Here is a 17,555-nt window from a genome sequence, read left to right on the forward strand (position 1 = left end):
ACTTTGAATTCTATGCATCCTTGCGGTGACTGCCATTGATCAGGTGCTGATAAAGGCCGTTCACCGCACATTGGGGGGAACTTATAAAAACTGGAGAACACAACATCTGGAGCAGTTGCCCTTGGCAACCAATCAGCTTCTCTGTATCATTTTCAAAGCTTAATCGAACTAAAGAGGAAAGCTGATTGGTTCCGATAGGCAACTATTCTGGATTCTTTCTGTTCCAGTTTTTATGAATTCCCCCCCATTGTGTGAACAAGCCCTGAATCTCCCAAGCACAATCCACAATAAAAACTTAGCAGAGTCTAACCTTTCCATGCTCCAACTAAAAGTAAAAAAAAAAAAATGTACCTTTGCATACACTTGAAATAAAGTAATGAAGTTGGTCATCCAGAGTTGGATGCATAGATGTATAGACATGTATTTCTTCACATGCTCCAACATAGAGCCTCATCTCTTCTCTCCTGTCTTCACTGCGGTGGCCGGCAGGGGGCGCTCAAGCACCCACCTGACAGGGCGGGATACACCATTACCCAAGACAGGGAGACGAAAATTCCATCTTGGACGACGAAAGCTGTCTGTGCGATAGATCATGAAAAGGTAAAACACGTTACAGCGTCTTTATTCGAAGTGCAGACAAATAAAATTCAATCTTCCAGTAAACGGTGATAGGAGCTGTGTACAGACTGTGTTCCGGTGAGGGTGGTACAGTCCAGTGACGTTCATTGTTTTGGTTCTGTCAGCAGCAGGTAGTTGGGGGTAAGAGCTGCGGCTGCGTTGGAGGTGATCGGTCGATCTGACCCCGGGCCTTCCCTCTGCTGTCCCTCTATATGAGTGCACTGACCGACAGCAGTAGTCCTTCTGTCCCCTCTAAGCGGTAAGTGCCATGGCAGCGTTGTTTGGAGCCACTGGGTAGGCCGCTGGATGTACCTGGAGTGTGCTCACATACATGTGTGTTCCGGTTTTGTACTTCACACGCAGGGAATGACATATCCACAACAGCTATTCTTTATTTGATCGTGCACCTATCTCCAAATCACGGGAAATAAGTAAAGACAGGCCTCCCAAAACTATAGATCAGTCTAGGACAGAGGTGGGCAACTCCAGCCCTCCTGCTGTTGTGGAACTACAAGTCCTATGAGGCATTGCAAGACTGACAGTAGCAGGCATGCCACCCAGAGGCATGTTGGATTTGTAGTTAAAGCACAGTTGGAGGGCCAGAGTAGCCCACCCCCGGTGTAGAAGTTGCTAACCATCAGATACAGCCAGGACCAGCATGATTGGGGGATGATTTAAAGCTGAACTCCAGCTTCCCCTTTTCCCACACTTGTATCAAGTCCTCTCCTTTGCTGAAAATGAATATTTACAATTCTCTGCAAGCATGCATCTCCACAATATACTGTAACTCTCTGAAGCTGCAGCAGTTACCTTGAACTCACCTTACCTTCTCCCCCTGGGCCCATACTGTCGTTGCCCCCCCCCCCACAGCTATCCTCTGCCATCAATCATTTTGTTTCTGAGCTTTATGTGAGAGAAGACACCCCTGCCTTCCCTTTAGCCCATATCAGATTCCACCCCCAATCCTAGATCCACGGCATGAGATGTAGGGTGCTGTACAGATTCCTCTTCCTGGCTAGCAGAGATTGTCGGACTTTACCAAGAAATGCGATGATTTCAGTAGAAATAAGTATTCTTAAAGTACATGCATTAAAGCTAAGCACCAGCATAATCAAATATTGTCTAAATACAAGAGGTACGAGTATTCTTACTTGAATCTTGGTATGCTTTGTGTATTTATTTCAGAACTGTACAGAAATCCAGTGTGAAACTTTGCCTCTGTTCGGGGGTTTCCTGTAATAATGACCAGCCACTGCTGCTCTCTCTCCTTGTACAGGGTAACTGGTCTTGTTTCCACCCCCTTTTGTAGTTTTCTGTAGGCAACCTGTAGTTGGTGGACCTAATCGGCCCCTGCCACAGCTCTGTTCTGTGCACAGGATATGAACAGCACAGTTATGCCATTACTACTCTTACAGGGTGTGGACATTTTTGAAAAAACTACTTGTCCAAGGACTAAAGCGGGGGCCGAATCTACTTGTCCCTCATGACAATCTACTTGTTCTGATACAAAAAAAATAATTTTAACCAAAACCGTATTTAGCAGTGCTAAGAAGCGTTTCTCATTGGTCAGTGACCGTGTTGACCAACGAATGCTTGCAATTTGCGAGCGAAATTCAGAATACATGGAACAGGTACAGATAGTACACCCGTACTGCTGGACGGGAAGGACCGGTCGACGAAAGGTAAGTATAGTGGGAGGGAGATTTGTGCGGGTAATTCCATTTTCCCAAATTACTTGGGAAAGTGAATATACCCTTTAGGGTTGGTGCAGACTTGGGGATTCCCAGGACGTGCGATCGTGTGCGGTTGCGTATGGGGTTTACATCTGCGTGGCAATCGCTGTAAAAAAAAAAGGTAGATGTACCTATTTTCACGGCATGCACCGCGCAGTGTTTTCAACCGTGATCGTGTGGGATTGCCCGGGCGGTATTGCAGCAGGTAAACGCGCAATCTGCCTGGCACGACTGGGGTGCCATTAGAAAATAATGGCACTGACGGTACGATCGGCGGTGGTGTGCGTATCCGTGACAACCCAGCCATCCGCTCAGTTTCGCACACCACTGCCGATCGCGCTGGCAGTGCCATTATTTTCTAATGGCACCCCAGTCGTGCCAGGCAGATTGCACGTTTTCCTGCTGCAATACCACCCTGCTCGTGCGGTTGCACGCGATCACAGATGAAAACACTGTGCGTTTATTCGCATGCAGATGGGGCAGTGGGGCTGGTTTTCATTTTTTCAATTTTTATTTACTTTGTAACTGAGTAATAACTGGGTTTGCAAATGTAGGTAATATCAGGGTTCGCAGAGGTATTCGTTGCACACAAAGTGGATTTATATAATTTGTATATTGAGTAATATATTTAATGAAAGTTTTTGTGCCTGGAGTTCAGCTTTAATTTTTTTATTTTAACTGTACATGGGGAGAAGAGGATGGGGTGAAAGAAAGGATTGTTTTCCAGAGACCAATTGAACCTTCATTATTTAATACTGTAATGCTGCCATGCTGTATATACAGTAATAAATATGGGGCTTTTTTTATTGCCAAGTGCTGCAGGAAGGGTAAAAAATACCCAGTGCTGCCAGCGCATAGAGTATGACCGTGGCTTTCACACACAAAGCACCAACCCGGCTCTCTATTGGTCCAACATCCTTCCCCAAGCACTGCTCTCATCAACAGCGCTGCTCAGGAGGCGAGGGCTCTGTTAAATCTGAATATTCACTCTGCAGTGGTTATAGCTGTATTGACTTACTATTGACATATTTAATTTGCTTCCTTGTTGGTGTTAGAGGTCAGCCGAAATCTAACAGTCTGTTGACCTGTCAACTCCTTGACCTCGCTCAATGAGCTTTGAGTAGTTGGGACATTGTGTGAGGTCAGGCATTGTGGCGACACAATGACCTGTCAACTCCTTGACCTCGCTCAATGAGCTTTGAGTAGTTGGGACATTGTGTGAGGTCAGGCATTGTGGCGACACAATGACCTGTCAACTCCTTGACCTCGCTCAATGAGCTTTGAGTAGTTGGGACATTGTGTGAGGTCAGGCATTGTGGCGACACAATGACCTGTCAACTCCTTGACCTCGCTCAATGAGCTTTGAGTAGTTGGGACATTGTGTGAGGTCAGGCATTGTGGCGACACAATGACCTGTCAACTCCTTGACCTCGCTCAATGAGCTTTGAGTAGTTGGGACATTGTGTGAGGTCAGGCATTGTGGCGACACAATGACCTGTCAACTCCTTGACCTCGCTCAATGAGCTTTGAGTAGTTGGGACATTGTGTGAGGTCAGGCATTGTGGCGACACAATGACCTGTCAACTCCTTGACCTCGCTCAATGAGCTTTGAGTAGTTGGGACATTGTGTGAGGTCAGGCATTGTGGCGACACAATGACCTGTCAACTCCTTGACCTCGCTCAATGAGCTTTGAGTAGTTGGGACATTGTGTGAGGTCAGGCATTGTGGCGACACAATGACCTGTCAACTCCTTGACCTCGCTCAATGAGCTTTGAGTAGTTGGGACATTGTGTGAGGTCAGGCATTGTGGCGACACAATGACCTGTCAACTCCTTGACCTCGCTCAATGAGCTTTGAGTAGTTGGGACATTGTGTGAGGTCAGGCATTGTGGCGACACAATGACCTGTCAACTCCTTGACCTCGCTCAATGAGCTTTGAGTAGTTGGGACATTGTGTGAGGTCAGGCATTGTGGCGTCACATGGGAGTGTCAAGTGTTTCCTCATTCCTGGAATGGATCCCTTGATCAGCACTCCTATCTTTCCACTCTATATCGGAAATTTTATTTTATTATATAAAATGCACAATATTGATGTGAGCTTTCTGATTACCACTGGTGTGTAATACGTTTCCTGCAGTTATAGCGAAGAAGTGTAAAGTGAATAATACTTTGCTAGTTTTCTAATTCTTTACTTTCACAAAGAATTCCTTTGACTGGTCTATTTTATATATGCGCTGAATGTGTTGCTTACATATTTTAATTGTGTATCTACAGGCATCCTATTAAATCACAATGAACTGCCGTTCAGAGGTGTTGGAAGTGTCCGTAGAGGGCCGTCAGGTAGAAGAGGCAATGCTGGCCGTACTACATACTATACTTCTTCACCGTAGCACGGGCAAGTTCCACTACAAGAAGGAAGGAACCTACTCTATTGGCACTGTGGGAACTCAGGACATGGACTGTGATTTCATAGAGTTCACTTACGTCAGGGTTTCTTCAGATGAGCTGGACAGAGCTCTGAGGAAGGCAGTTAGTGAATTCAAGGTGAGGCCACTGCATTTTTTTTTTTTTCCATTTTTGCTAGGGAATGGTAAAAATCTCTGTCAGTGGTATCTGTATGTCATTGGGGAGACCTCTTTTCAATTGTGAGAGAAAATCTCTCCAAATTGAGGGACATTCCCTCTTGGTTGTCAATGGAACAGGTGTCCTCATTGGAGGCTTTCCCCTTTATTCCTGTTTCCATGACTTCCTGTCTTGGCGACCATTGTCATAGAGAGGATGAATCTCCCTAGTGGGGACCCAGGCAGTAATACAAACTGACAGAGGTTCTAACTCCTAACTTTATCCAAGAAAAGTAAAAGGTTTAGATACAATTTAATCTTTCTGGCTGCAAACTTCACATCACAAAATCCTAATATATGCTGCATTCGCTATGCCTTATTTGCTAATTTAAATGGCCGCATGTTTTTTTCACAATGGTTCCATATGTAAAGTTACATAGTAGTTAAAGGAGAACTATGAGGTGAGTGCTTTTCACTCACCTCATAGTTCTAGCCGACCTGTGACAATGAGACTGTCGCAGGTCGGCTCAGTAGATTGGGATGTGAGCGAACACATACCAATGTTCACTCACCTCTCGATCCTGTCACAGCTCTCTGCCGTGACAGGGGAGGGGCTGGATTCCCCCCGCTCTGCTCCGTCAGAGCTGACTGGCAGAACGGATGGGGGAGGGGGCGGGTACAGCTGGCTCTGCCTCTAGATAGGCAGAGCCAGCTGTCACTCACGCAGCTGTGCGGATCCAGACATAATTGTCGGGATCCGCTTGAGCTGCGGCGTCTCAGTATACAGCGAGCGGTAGCTCGCAGTATACTGAGCTTAGGGTGACGGGAGGACGCTAGTTTGTGTCCTCCCGTTACCCTAAGGAGAACTATGGGGAAAAGCCTTAACCCCATAGTTCTCCTTTTAAGGTTGGATAGAGATACAGGTCCATCCAGTCCAACCTATGTGTGTGGCAGTTCAGAGGCATCCCCAGGCTTTGTATCACCCGCTGGGACGTCATAATGTTATGACGCACGTGTGTAAAGACGTCACGCGTTCTTAACTGCCGTCGGAGAGAGGGGGGTGGGCGTTCATCCGGCGGGATAAGGTATGCCACCAGGTCCCCTCCTCTCTAGTAAAGCTGTCGAGCTCTCCATGACCGAGTGCCCGACTTTTCAAAAGGGATCAAACCACACTGTCAGTCATTTTGGTTTCACCCTCTCTGATGGTGTCACCCGGTGCAGGCTACACCCCTCGAACCCTTCTTGTGACACCACTGTGTCAGTTTGAGTCGTCTTAGAATATACATACCCCTGTATTTTGTGGCCATTGAGTAAGACATTTAGAAGTTTTTCAAAGCTGCCAACACTCCCAGCCGATGCCACTACATGGGGAAGGGAGTTCCACAATTTTGCTGCTCTAATCATAAAAAAAAGATTCCGATTAAACCTCCTTTCCTTCAACCTCAAGTTGTGGCCGCATGTCTTCTAAAATGTTTGTTACCATCACTACAGTCACTATTGATGAATTTGTACATAGTGACCATGTCTCCATTAAACATCCCTACTTTAATTTAAATAAAAGTAATCTACTCATATTACTCTTATTTTTCCCTCAAAGCTGAGGTCCTCCAGCCACCTTATGAAATGTGTTGCCCTTCGCTGCACTCTTTTTAATTCAAGGACATTCTACTAGAACTGTACTGCATATTCAAAAGAGGCCAAACCAGTGTTTTGTAATGGGGTAAAAGTACTGATTAGCCCCTTGAATAAATACCCTTTCTAAGGCCTCATTTATGTATGTTTATAGCTGTACAGTTGCATGCATGTTCGTGCAGAAACCTGCGTCCGGGAGGGACAGTTGCTGCGTGTAGCAGCGTGCAGCCTCCTGTGAACATCTCTATGACAAGTCATGGCTACACATGGCCAATTGCCGACCCGAACTTGCACATCCATACAGATATGGATGCACATCCAGTCTGGCATTGCATGCTATTGCTAAGTCTGTGGTCTACAAAGACCCCAAATCTTTTTCTATCTCTGATTCCCCCAGTGTAACACCTACTACTGAGTATTTTGTATTCAGAAAAATGTTGTCCCCTGTAAACAGAAATCCCTCAAAAATGGAGATGGTCTAGTGAATAGATTACAATTTATAATGTAGTATAACAAAGTTTAATAATCATATACACATAAAGACACCTATACAAAACATCTAAAAACAATTAAAAAAAGCTTCCCTGGAATCACCTGGATATAATGATACGGATGTTAAATATATGAATCTCCTAAAGGGCAAGAAGTCTCTGGTGCAGATATAATAGTAGTATATCAAAAAATAGAGTAACGGAGCTGTACTCACGTTGTGTGTAACCCGTGGAGGAGTAGTCCTGATTAGATCCCACAACGATACATGCATGTAGTTGTTTCAAAAAAAAAATGTATCCGTTTATAACAATTTCATTTCAAAGGATCCGCTTCAATGGCGGAACGGAGGCTCTGTGAATGCTTTCCTCCCCGTCTGTTTTGACTCACACCACTGTGTGGGATTAGGTTCCAACTCAAGGAAAAAGCCTCACAGAAAGTTTCCACACGTGCGGCCGCACTGTAAGGTGGAAGGTGGTGGAGTTCCCACAGCGGTGTGTCCGGTGACATGGCAAGGAATGGAGGCTGTATAACTTTACACTGACAGAGGCTCGCTCACGTCTCCCGGTCTTGGCTGCAATAAACAAAATCAGCTGCCGCTGTGCTCGGGCAGTGTCCGCATCGGGTTTGAAGGGACTTCCTGCCCTTTTTAGACTCGAGGCTGTAGAGATTTTTTGTTTTGTTCTCACCCGAACGTTTAGAGGTCAATAGTGGGTGTCCTGGGAAGCTGGAACACACGCTATCCTGACGCGTTTCCCCCCGATGGCCGGGGCTTCTTCTTCTGAAAAAAATCTCTACAGCCTCTGAGTCTAAAGGACCAAGCAAACCGGATGCGGACACTGCCTGAGCACAGCGGCAGCTGATTTTGTTTATTGCAGCCAAGACCGGGAGACGTGAGCGAGCCTCTGTCAGTGTAAAGTTATACAGCCTCCATTCCTTGCCATGTCACCGGACACACCGCTGTGGGAACTCCACCACCTTCCACCTTACAGTGCGGCCGCACGTGTGGAAACTTTCTGTGAGGCTTTTTCCTTGAGTTGGAACCTAATCCCACACAGTGGTGTGAGTCAAAACAGACGGGGAGGAAAGCATTCACAGAGCCTCCGTTCCGCCATTGAAGCGGATCCTTTGAAATGAAATTGTTATAAACGGATACATTTTTTTTTTGGAAACAACTACATGCATGTATCGTTGTGGGATCTAATCAGGACTACTCCTTCACGGGTTACACACAACGTGAGTACAGCTCCGTTACTCTATTTTTTGATATACTACTATTATATCTGCACCAGAGACTTCTTGCCCTTTTAGGAGATTCATATATTTAACATCCGTATCATTATATCCAGGTGATTCCAGGGAAGCTTTTTTTAATTGTTTTTAGATGTTTTGTATAGGTGTCTTTATGTGTATATGATTATTAAACTTTGTTATACTACATTATAAATTGTAATCTATTCACTAGACCATCTCCATTTTTGAGGGATTTCTGTTTACAGGGGACAACATTTTTCTGAATAGTCTATTGAAACCCTGGAGTTTGGTCAAACATTTTTGTTTCACCCAGCGTATAACTCCTTTTTGTTCCCCTTTTCTCTGATACTGAGTATTTTGCTTGCAAATTTTTAGCACCCAAATGAATAGCCTTACATCAGAGAAGCAGAACCTATTATTTTCAGTTAGAGCGGTAAAATTGTGGAACTCTCTTCCACAAGCAGGGGTATCAGCTGAGAGTATTGGATCATTCAAAAATCATTTGGATACCTTCCCCAGAGAATATATAACGTTTAGGGGTAAAGGTACTCCTAAAGACTGGAACACACAGACATTCATATACACACATGCTCACAAAGGTTGAACTCCATGGACCTGTATCTTTATTCAACCTCAAATACTATGTAACTATGTAGTATTTTGTGTGAAGCTTTCCCTCACTTTCCTGTCGAAAGTTTCCTGTTGTGTATACGGGACTGGAAATGAAGGAAAATCTCCCCAGTGGGACATGGCTGACAAATAACACCACTCAGGGTATTGAACTCTTCTCTGCTTTAAAACTAAAAGTAAACATTTGTCTTGAGATCTTCTTTAAAGGAGAACTATGGAGTCAGGGCTTTTCCCCATCGTTCTCCTAAGGGTCACGGGAGAATACAAACTAGCGTTCTCCCGTGACCCAAAGCTCAGTATAGCGCGAGCAACAGCTCGCGGTATACAGAGACGCCGCAGCCGGAACGGATCCCGACAATTCTGTCTGGATCCACCCAGGTGCGGGATTGACAACTGGCTCTGCCTATGCAGAGCCAGCTGTGCCCGCCCCCTCCCCGTCCGTTCCACCAGTCAGCGCTGGAGGATCGGACAGGGGGGATCCCTGCAGGAAGCCGTGAGTGACAGTCACAGCTCTCTGCAGGGATAGATCAAGAAGTGAGCGAGCGACTGTATATGTTCGCTCACTTCCCGATTTACTGAGCCGACCTGTGACAGTTTAATTGTCACAGGTCAGCTCAGATTATGAGACTGAGTGATAATCACTCACCTCATAATTCTCTAAGTGTATTTTAAATGCAACTAATGTAAGTGCCTGGATGTGAATTGATATTGGCCTCTTACAATCCCTGTACAGCCAAGCTCGGGCTAGGAGAGAACAAAGCCGTTCTCATGTTCTAACAAGGGGCAGGGTGGTAGAGGGATGAGCTCATCAGTCTGCTGCTTTCTTTCACTGTCCAATCACATGCTGGGGGCAGGGACAAGACCTGTTTGGCAGTAGAGAAAAGTTAAGTCTTCAGGTTGTGTGGCAAGGCTGTGTAAATCTCAAGAATAAAAGAAATAAAAATCATTTAGCAGTTAAAACTGCTCTCCAGATATCATATGTATTCATCTGTATGTTTGACTGCCTAGAGTTGAGCTTTTAAATGTCCATTCTGAAAAAATAACAATTTCACACCAACACAATATTTATTTGTAAACTGAACATTTTGATAGATTACATATTAATAGATTTTAAATTAACAGCATTTAGCTCAACTCTTACAGCTTAGGTAATTTTTGTACCTTATTGCCTAAGTTAAAGGAGAACTATGGGGTCAGTGTTTTTCCCCATAGTTCTCCTTATGGTAACGGGAGGACACAAACTAGCGTCCTCCCGTTACCCTAAGCTCAGTATACCGCGAGCTACAGCACGCGGTATACTGAGACGCCGGAGCGGATCCCGACTTAGACGTCGGGATCCGCCCAGCTGCGTGAGTGACAGCTGGCTCTGCCTATCTAGAGGCAGAGCCAGGTGTACCCTCCCCTATCCGTTCCGCCAGGCAGCGCTGGCAGATCAGAGCGGGGAGAGGGGAATCCAGCCCTCCCCCTGTCACAGCAGAGAGCCGTGACAGGATCGAGAGGTGAGCGAACCTGGTATGTGTTCGCTCACCTCCCGATCTACTGAGCCGACCTGTGACAGTCTCATTGTCACAGGTCGGCTAGAACTATGAGGTGAGTGGAAATCATTCATCTCATAGTTCTCCTTTTTAATGAGTGTGTTTGCCCTTTTTCCTTTTTTAATACATGACCTATAATCATTTTATTTTCTAGGATGCTCTCAGGAATTCTGGAAATGACGGCATTGGTCAGATTTCTCTTGAATTCTACCAGAAGAAGAAGTCCCGCTGGCCATTCTCAGATGAGTGCATCCCATGGGAGGTTTGGGCAATCAAAGTCAACATCGTGTCACTGGCCACTGAGCAGGAGAGGCAGATCTGTAGGGAAAAAGTGGGAGAGAAATTGGGAGAAAAGATCATTAACATTGTGGAAGTGATGAACAGACATGAATATCTACCAAAAATGCCAACACAATCAGAAGTGGACAATGTGTTTGATACAACTTTGAAAGATGTCCAGCCTTATCTGTACAAAATTTCCTATCAGATCACTGACTCTTTGGGCACATCTGTCACTACTACAATGCGGAGGCTCATCAAAGACACACTGGCACTGTAGCTCTGCATGTACCCAAACTAATTATACAATGAACTGCAATCATTCATTTTATGCTCATTAATTACACTGATTGGCAAGGAATCCTAGAACAGTGGTCAGTTTGTATATAGTTATTACCTCTTTCTTTCAAGGTGTGTAAAATATTGTAATTCTTATACTTAATAAAAGGTATCCTAATTTTTGTCCTTTTTTATTGTAAATACTTTATATTGATTTTCTTTTTTAAGACATTAGATGTAATGGGAAAACGTACCCTTGATAAATCATTATATATGGAGTTATATTAAAGTGTACAATATCTATGGCAACCAAAACACTGCTTTCAGTTGAAAGAGTTAACATTTCTGTCAGGTTTCTTTGCTTTTTTTGAGAGTGTAGATGGTAGAGTGTAGAGTGTTCAATCCAAAGATGAAGATTAGATATCCCCGTGTAATAAGTCTATGGTGGAGAATGAAATCTCTCTGGTAAGCTAGCTGTAATGCATGAAAGGGTCACAAAAGGGCACATCACACTAAATTCAATGGGGACAAAGAACAACGGAGCACCACACTAGTTGTTGGGAGTCCAAGATGAAAGTTGTTTTCCACATCAAATATAATCCAACAGGATTTGGGGCTTGGTGGAGGGAAACCTAGAACTTGCTGTAGTGCCAAAGGAAATCTCACCGCTCCAATTCCTTAGCCACCATCAGGATTCCCCAGGTGCTGGTCCAATAGGTGCGTCTCCACCTTGGAATGTAGCAGTATACGAACAGACCGCACTATCCAGAGATTTCCAATACTGCAGACTTTATTGAAATTCACAGCAAATCCAGTATATCAGTGAATAAAAGTGTATAAAGCAACAAATGCCAGCACTGCACACCCCCAACTAACTACAACCTCTCACATGTTTGACCAGGTCAAACATGTGAGATGTTTGACCTATAACTTGCTGTGGTTGAAAGTGTTAATGGAGCATAATCAACATAGAACCCAGGACACAAAGTATATTGTTGGGTTTCAGCATCAACCATTAAAACTTGGATGGAGGTGGACATTCCAGAGCCCCTGAAACACATTTGATTTTATATTGTAAGGAAATAACATTCTTTCTTGCACTCCCAACAATCAATGTAGTGCTTAGTTGTGCTTTTATCCTCTTCTGGTGTCTCCATTCACCCTCTCTATTTGTCCTACAGAACATTGCCCTGGGATAGAAAGTGATGGGAACAAAATTAGAACACCAATATAAGGATTATCTTCGCCTTGGGAACACCTATTCCATGACAATTAGAAGGAATTTGCTCTTACTTCCTTTTGAGTCTCTGGAATAGGATGTGGAGGATTTTCTCTCTGTGGAGTTCAGCTTTACCTGCTCTTAGCCCCCACACCCTCTCTGGTCTAAAACTAATAAAAACCTTGTTGATTAAACAGAAGTTACATTTTTTAATAACTTATGGCAATTGGGTAATCCTTCAAGAATCTTGGCGATCACTCATGTTGGTCCTGCATTGGAAGGTTGGCAGAATATATCCCAAGTAAATAAAGTGGGATGCTACATTCTACTTTTAGTGGTGCTGTAGTGGTTTTTAAGATCTGAGAGGTATAAAAGTGAATAATTTGTAGATGATGGAGGGTCAGTCATAAGTCCAGGACATGGACCCCAATTATATTACATTCTGGGATATGTGAATGGTATGGCACCCCAAAAAACCCGAGTGGCAGACAAAAATCAAAGTTGGGGCAAGAACAAGTGCCCCAACTTCAACATGGCTGCCCATGACTGGAAAGCAAAAGATGTTTATTTTTCAGGGCAATAGTACGAATTCCATAAAGGTACATGCAGGACAAAAAGTGGTTCCGATTCTCTCTTCCTAGCTTACAACCTCTCAGTGAATGTTTCTATAGTTCAGCTGCTCACACATAACTGATTATAGTTAAATAGCAATCTCAGACTACAGACTGATAAGGTCTGGCATAATAAATGTATTTGCACAAAGCATTATCATCCTAATAATAATGGAGTTGTTTTCGATGCAGTTTAATGGTTAAAAAATACATTTAACCTCAGTGCATTAGGCCATAAAAGCTGTGTCTGACGTACTCATAAGGCAATATAAATATGTCATATGAGCACTATTGATCACTTGTACTGACTGAAATTATATGGAGGAGGTGATGAAGAAATTAGAGATAAGGGGGCTTACATATATTCTTTATATATGTATCCTTTTATATACTTTAAAGCCCAACTCTGGGCTGCTTTAAATGTACACATGCACTGGGTCTCCACACTGCATGGGTTAAATGCTCATTTGGCTAGGGGGGAAAAGGAATAAGTACAAACACCATATTCCTCGTTCCCCCCACTGTCCAATGCTCCAGGTTGTGAGTAGGCCCTTACTATCCTCCCGTACATTGAAGTAGTGGTGGTAATGCATTGTACGTACGTGATGATTTCAGAGAGTTGTGACCATCCAGACAGCGAATGAAGCGGCTTCAGGGGACTGGTCAAAGAGGAAATCAGCGTGAGTGAAGAATAAGGTATTTGTACTTATTCCTGTCCCTTCTAGCCAAGCAAGCATATAACCCATGCAGTGTGGGGAGGACCTCACTGCGGGGGTATATTTAAAAGCAGCCCAGATTTGGCCTTCAAGCCAAGAAATGCTGTACAGGATGGAATCTGAAAAAAAAAGCTCCCTTATACAGAACCAAGACTGGGTTTATGTAAGAATCTGAATATTCAGTCTTAAATTACTCTATTTGTGTAGGCTTGTTTATGAAAAATGTTCATCTGACCCATTATTAGGTTCATTTACTTTGCCTGTGCCTTACTCTTGGAGTGAAAGATGACCTGGCAGTGTCCCTGCCTCGTCAACTGCTCCACCTCGCACATCCAAGAGCTGGAAGATAGTGTGTGATGTCAGGTAGCTGACAAGGAAGCAATTGGCAGGGTTAAGGTGACCTGTCAAAAGCTGCCTGAGATGATACAGGTGGATAATGGGGTACAAAAACATACAGAATTTATGATCCAGATGCTGAGAACCTTAGTCAAACGATTAAAGGTGTATCTCTAGGCAAAACCTAGAGCATGGTTAGACCTGCCTTTCTCAACCAGGGTGCCTTCTGGCATTGTCAGGGGTGCCTTCAAATTTGTTGCTAAAGGACTCTGATATGAAGGAAGCTCTTGATGTGAAGGGGGACTCTGAGGTGAAAGGGGGGCTCTGATTTGAAGGAGGCTCCTGATGTAAAGGGGGACTCTGACGTGAAAGGAGGTTACTCTTATTTGAGGGAGGCTTCTGATGTGAAGCGGAAACTCAACTTTCTATGATAAGGGTTTGGTATTGATTTTGAAGGGGTGGGCACGTATCATTTAAAAAAAAAAATGTACCTGTTTTTTATTTTTGACTAGACTAGGTGCCTTGAGATTTTGCATACTTATAAAAGGTGCTGTGACTGGAAAAAGGTTGAGAATCACTGAGTTAGGCCCCCTGTTAAGTTTGTATTGCTGTTTGTGTCTCCATATATAAGACTGACTCCTCTATTTGCACTGGTGACCATTGTCGTCTAGAAATCCAAAATTAAAGAGTTTTCCTTGGAACAAGGGGTGAGTCTTCCAATGGGGCCACCTGTTCTGGTAGACAACTATATAAGAGGGTAATTCCCCTCACTTTAGGAGAACCATCAACTTCCTGTTGCATCTTTGCTACAGAAAGTAAAGGGATATTTCCCAATGGTAAACAGACAACAAACAAATAATACACAAGGGTTTGGCTTTACGTACGCTTTAATAAAACCAAAGATAACAGACATGGTTGTATGATGATCATGGACTTGGTCAGCGGCAGTCATCATATGTTCCTATTTTTCAAAAGGATAATGACCGAAAGGGAGAATTGATTACCTATAACTATTGTAAAAATGATATATTTGTCCTTAAAAGTCATTATCATGTATAGACATCCTCAGGTCTTTTCCCTTGGTATATATACATGCACTAACACAACAGCAAAAGAATAAGAAGCACATTTTTTTATTTGCTCTCCATTAGTATTTTTTGGCATATTCTTTATTTATAATAAAGGCATACACTGGGTATACAATGCAATCAATTAGAAGATTAAACAATGGTAGAAGTACAGGCCATAGAATTGATTGTTATGTAGAGTCAAACAAGAAGAGTGCATTGTTGAGAAGCTCATGATGAGCCTTAGTCCCCTTTCGCATGATCTGACTGTCAGTTTTTTAGGCGGACCTGATCAGAAGCTCAATGTAATGTCTATGGGCATAACGTTGACCCTGAAAGAGTTAATACACAACCTGGAGCAGAGAGAGCATGGAGCTGATATAAACTGTAGAGTCGTTCATTCATTAGTTCCTGGTGAAAACAAGCACACTATTTTGTGCTTGTTTTCACCGGGAACTAATGAATGAACGACTCATTAATTAATCATTTTCCTTAGTTTCCCCTGCCTCTGTTTGTAAGAGGGGGGCTTGGCAATGTTAACTGTGGTAGCCAATCAGACTGGCTGTGTGCCTGAAACTGATGCACTCCACTGTGTAATGACAGCTGGAGCAGCGGCTTCTGGGCATGCGCACACAGGCGGCCATGGGAGGAGGTACAGGTACATCCTCCTGGATCAATGGAGCAGCGGACTGGCTGTTTATGTTTATTCAGCAGGAATATCTAAAGGCAGGTAAAAAGGAAGCTAAATGCAGGCATGCCAGTGTGAATGAGGCTGTTTTTCTGCTGTCTGGGTCCCACTTTTAGTCTTGGTGACCACCGTCATTGGGGTATCAGGTGAAATAAATATTCCCAGTGGCACACAAGCAACAGTAAACATCTAACAAAGGATTTACTGTATAACCCTTCTACAAAAAAGGGGGGGTTTACTGGTGTTCGTGATCCTGTTGAAGAGATGTTACCCATCTTCCTCAGTGACAAAAGTAAAAGGCACAGGAAGAGAATGCTTCCTGATAAAGAAATAAATGACGATAATACACAACATAGTTTTTAACCCTTCCACACTGTATCCATACTTACAGAAAACGAGCAGTTTTAACCCTTCCCCATTGCATTTAAAACCTACAAAAGTGGGAAATGTTTTCACCCTTCCCCCAAAGTATCCAAAGCTTACAAAAATGTTTTGGCTGGGGATCCACTTTAAGTACCCTTTGTCTAAAATATAAATATATGATATTTATTAATATCTGCTATGCTAAAATAAATACTACGTTGGTATCATCTACTGGTCATTCATGTATACTGCGTTAAAAGGTTCATCAGCCAAACAACATTCAGGGTGCATTCACAAGGAAATGTGTGCATTGGATGTGACGCAACACAAGGGCATTCACTTGCATTGGCATAGTACGTAGATGTGTACTGTATTGATTTTTTTTTTATTATTGATTTTTACGCTAAGCTATATAAGGTGTTTGTTTTGTCTTTGATTGACGTGCGTTGCGTTAACACTCATTAAACAAGTGTTGTGTTGCACTGAAAAAAAGTAGAGCCTGCTCTCCTTTTTTCAGTGCAAGGCAACTCACATTAATGCATCACACTGGTGTGAACAGCTCCTATTCACACCCATTTCTTTTCAGATGTCCTTGCACTGTCATGCATTAAAAACATATGCCAATGCATCTGATGTGAATGGGGACTAAGTATTAGAAACAAACTGTCATAAATATTTACAGTTGATATCACCTTAACTATATTAAAAAGTACCTGCTTCTTGCCGTGAGCTCCCTTGTGTGGTCTACAGCACAGATAAAAAAGCCCATGGTCTCTAGCCTCCAGGAGCTTTACATGGATGACACTGGCACCCTCCACAGCTAAATCACTATAAATACTGATATGCTGATTTATAAGTGCGTTAAATGCGAGCCTGCTAAATGCCAGTGTTTGCTACAAAACAAATATCGCCTGCTTTCTCAAAATACTGCTGCCATACCTACACGCATTGGAGCATGAGAGGGAAGTTGCAGACCACAAAAACACACAGCATTATTCCGTACTTTTCCCCAGAAATTCATAACAAATGCCTACTCATTCCATTTTAACTGGAATATAAAATCTCAAACTGATTAAGATGCATTCAGTGGACAGCACAGCTGCAGTGAACTTTACATAACATATTGGTAAAACTGATTTTTCCTGTTTTCTACTATTACACATCTTGTATCATTTCAGTCAGCATTAAAACAGACACTGTCGCTTTGTCCATTCAACATGCAACACTGATGCCTACTCAAGGTGAACTCCTTCAGTGGGAAGACAGTGTGGGAGTGAGGATAGGTGCCTATACCTTGCTGGAGGGGATAACAGGGGTGCTGTCATTCTGTCCTTCAGCTGACAGTGCCTCTTTTATACTAACCTATAATTTGCTGAGGCCAAAATCGCAGGTTTGTTACAGAAAAGGACCCTCCCTGTTGGTACTTACCTTTGACACTCTCCAATGCCCCAAGAAACCCTAGTACTTACAGGTATTGGGTAACATGTGACTCTCTCCTTCTTCCAATGATACCAATTGGTCTGTGAGCAATCAGTAGGGCTCAA

The 17,555-nt window shown here is 43.4% G+C and overlaps 1 protein-coding gene across 1 annotated transcript; it reads left to right on the forward strand.

The window, feature by feature from the left end:
• The first annotated feature begins 723 nt into the window (after positions 1 to 723).
• ATG101 (autophagy related 101) lies at positions 724 to 11,179 on the forward strand. The gene is made up of 3 exons (XM_018567625.1): positions 724 to 877; positions 4,627 to 4,896; positions 10,608 to 11,179. The coding sequence occupies exons 2-3, from the start codon at positions 4,645 to 4,647 to the stop codon at positions 11,010 to 11,012; spliced, it is 657 nt and encodes a 218-aa protein (XP_018423127.1). The 5' UTR covers positions 724 to 877; positions 4,627 to 4,644; the 3' UTR covers positions 11,013 to 11,179.
• Positions 11,180 to 17,555: the final 6,376 nt, after the last annotated feature.

This window comes from Nanorana parkeri, unplaced genomic scaffold, assembly GCF_000935625.1.
Source record: "Nanorana parkeri isolate BGI_ZX_2015 unplaced genomic scaffold, ASM93562v1 scaffold1076, whole genome shotgun sequence".
NCBI lineage: Eukaryota > Metazoa > Chordata > Amphibia > Anura > Dicroglossidae > Nanorana > Nanorana parkeri.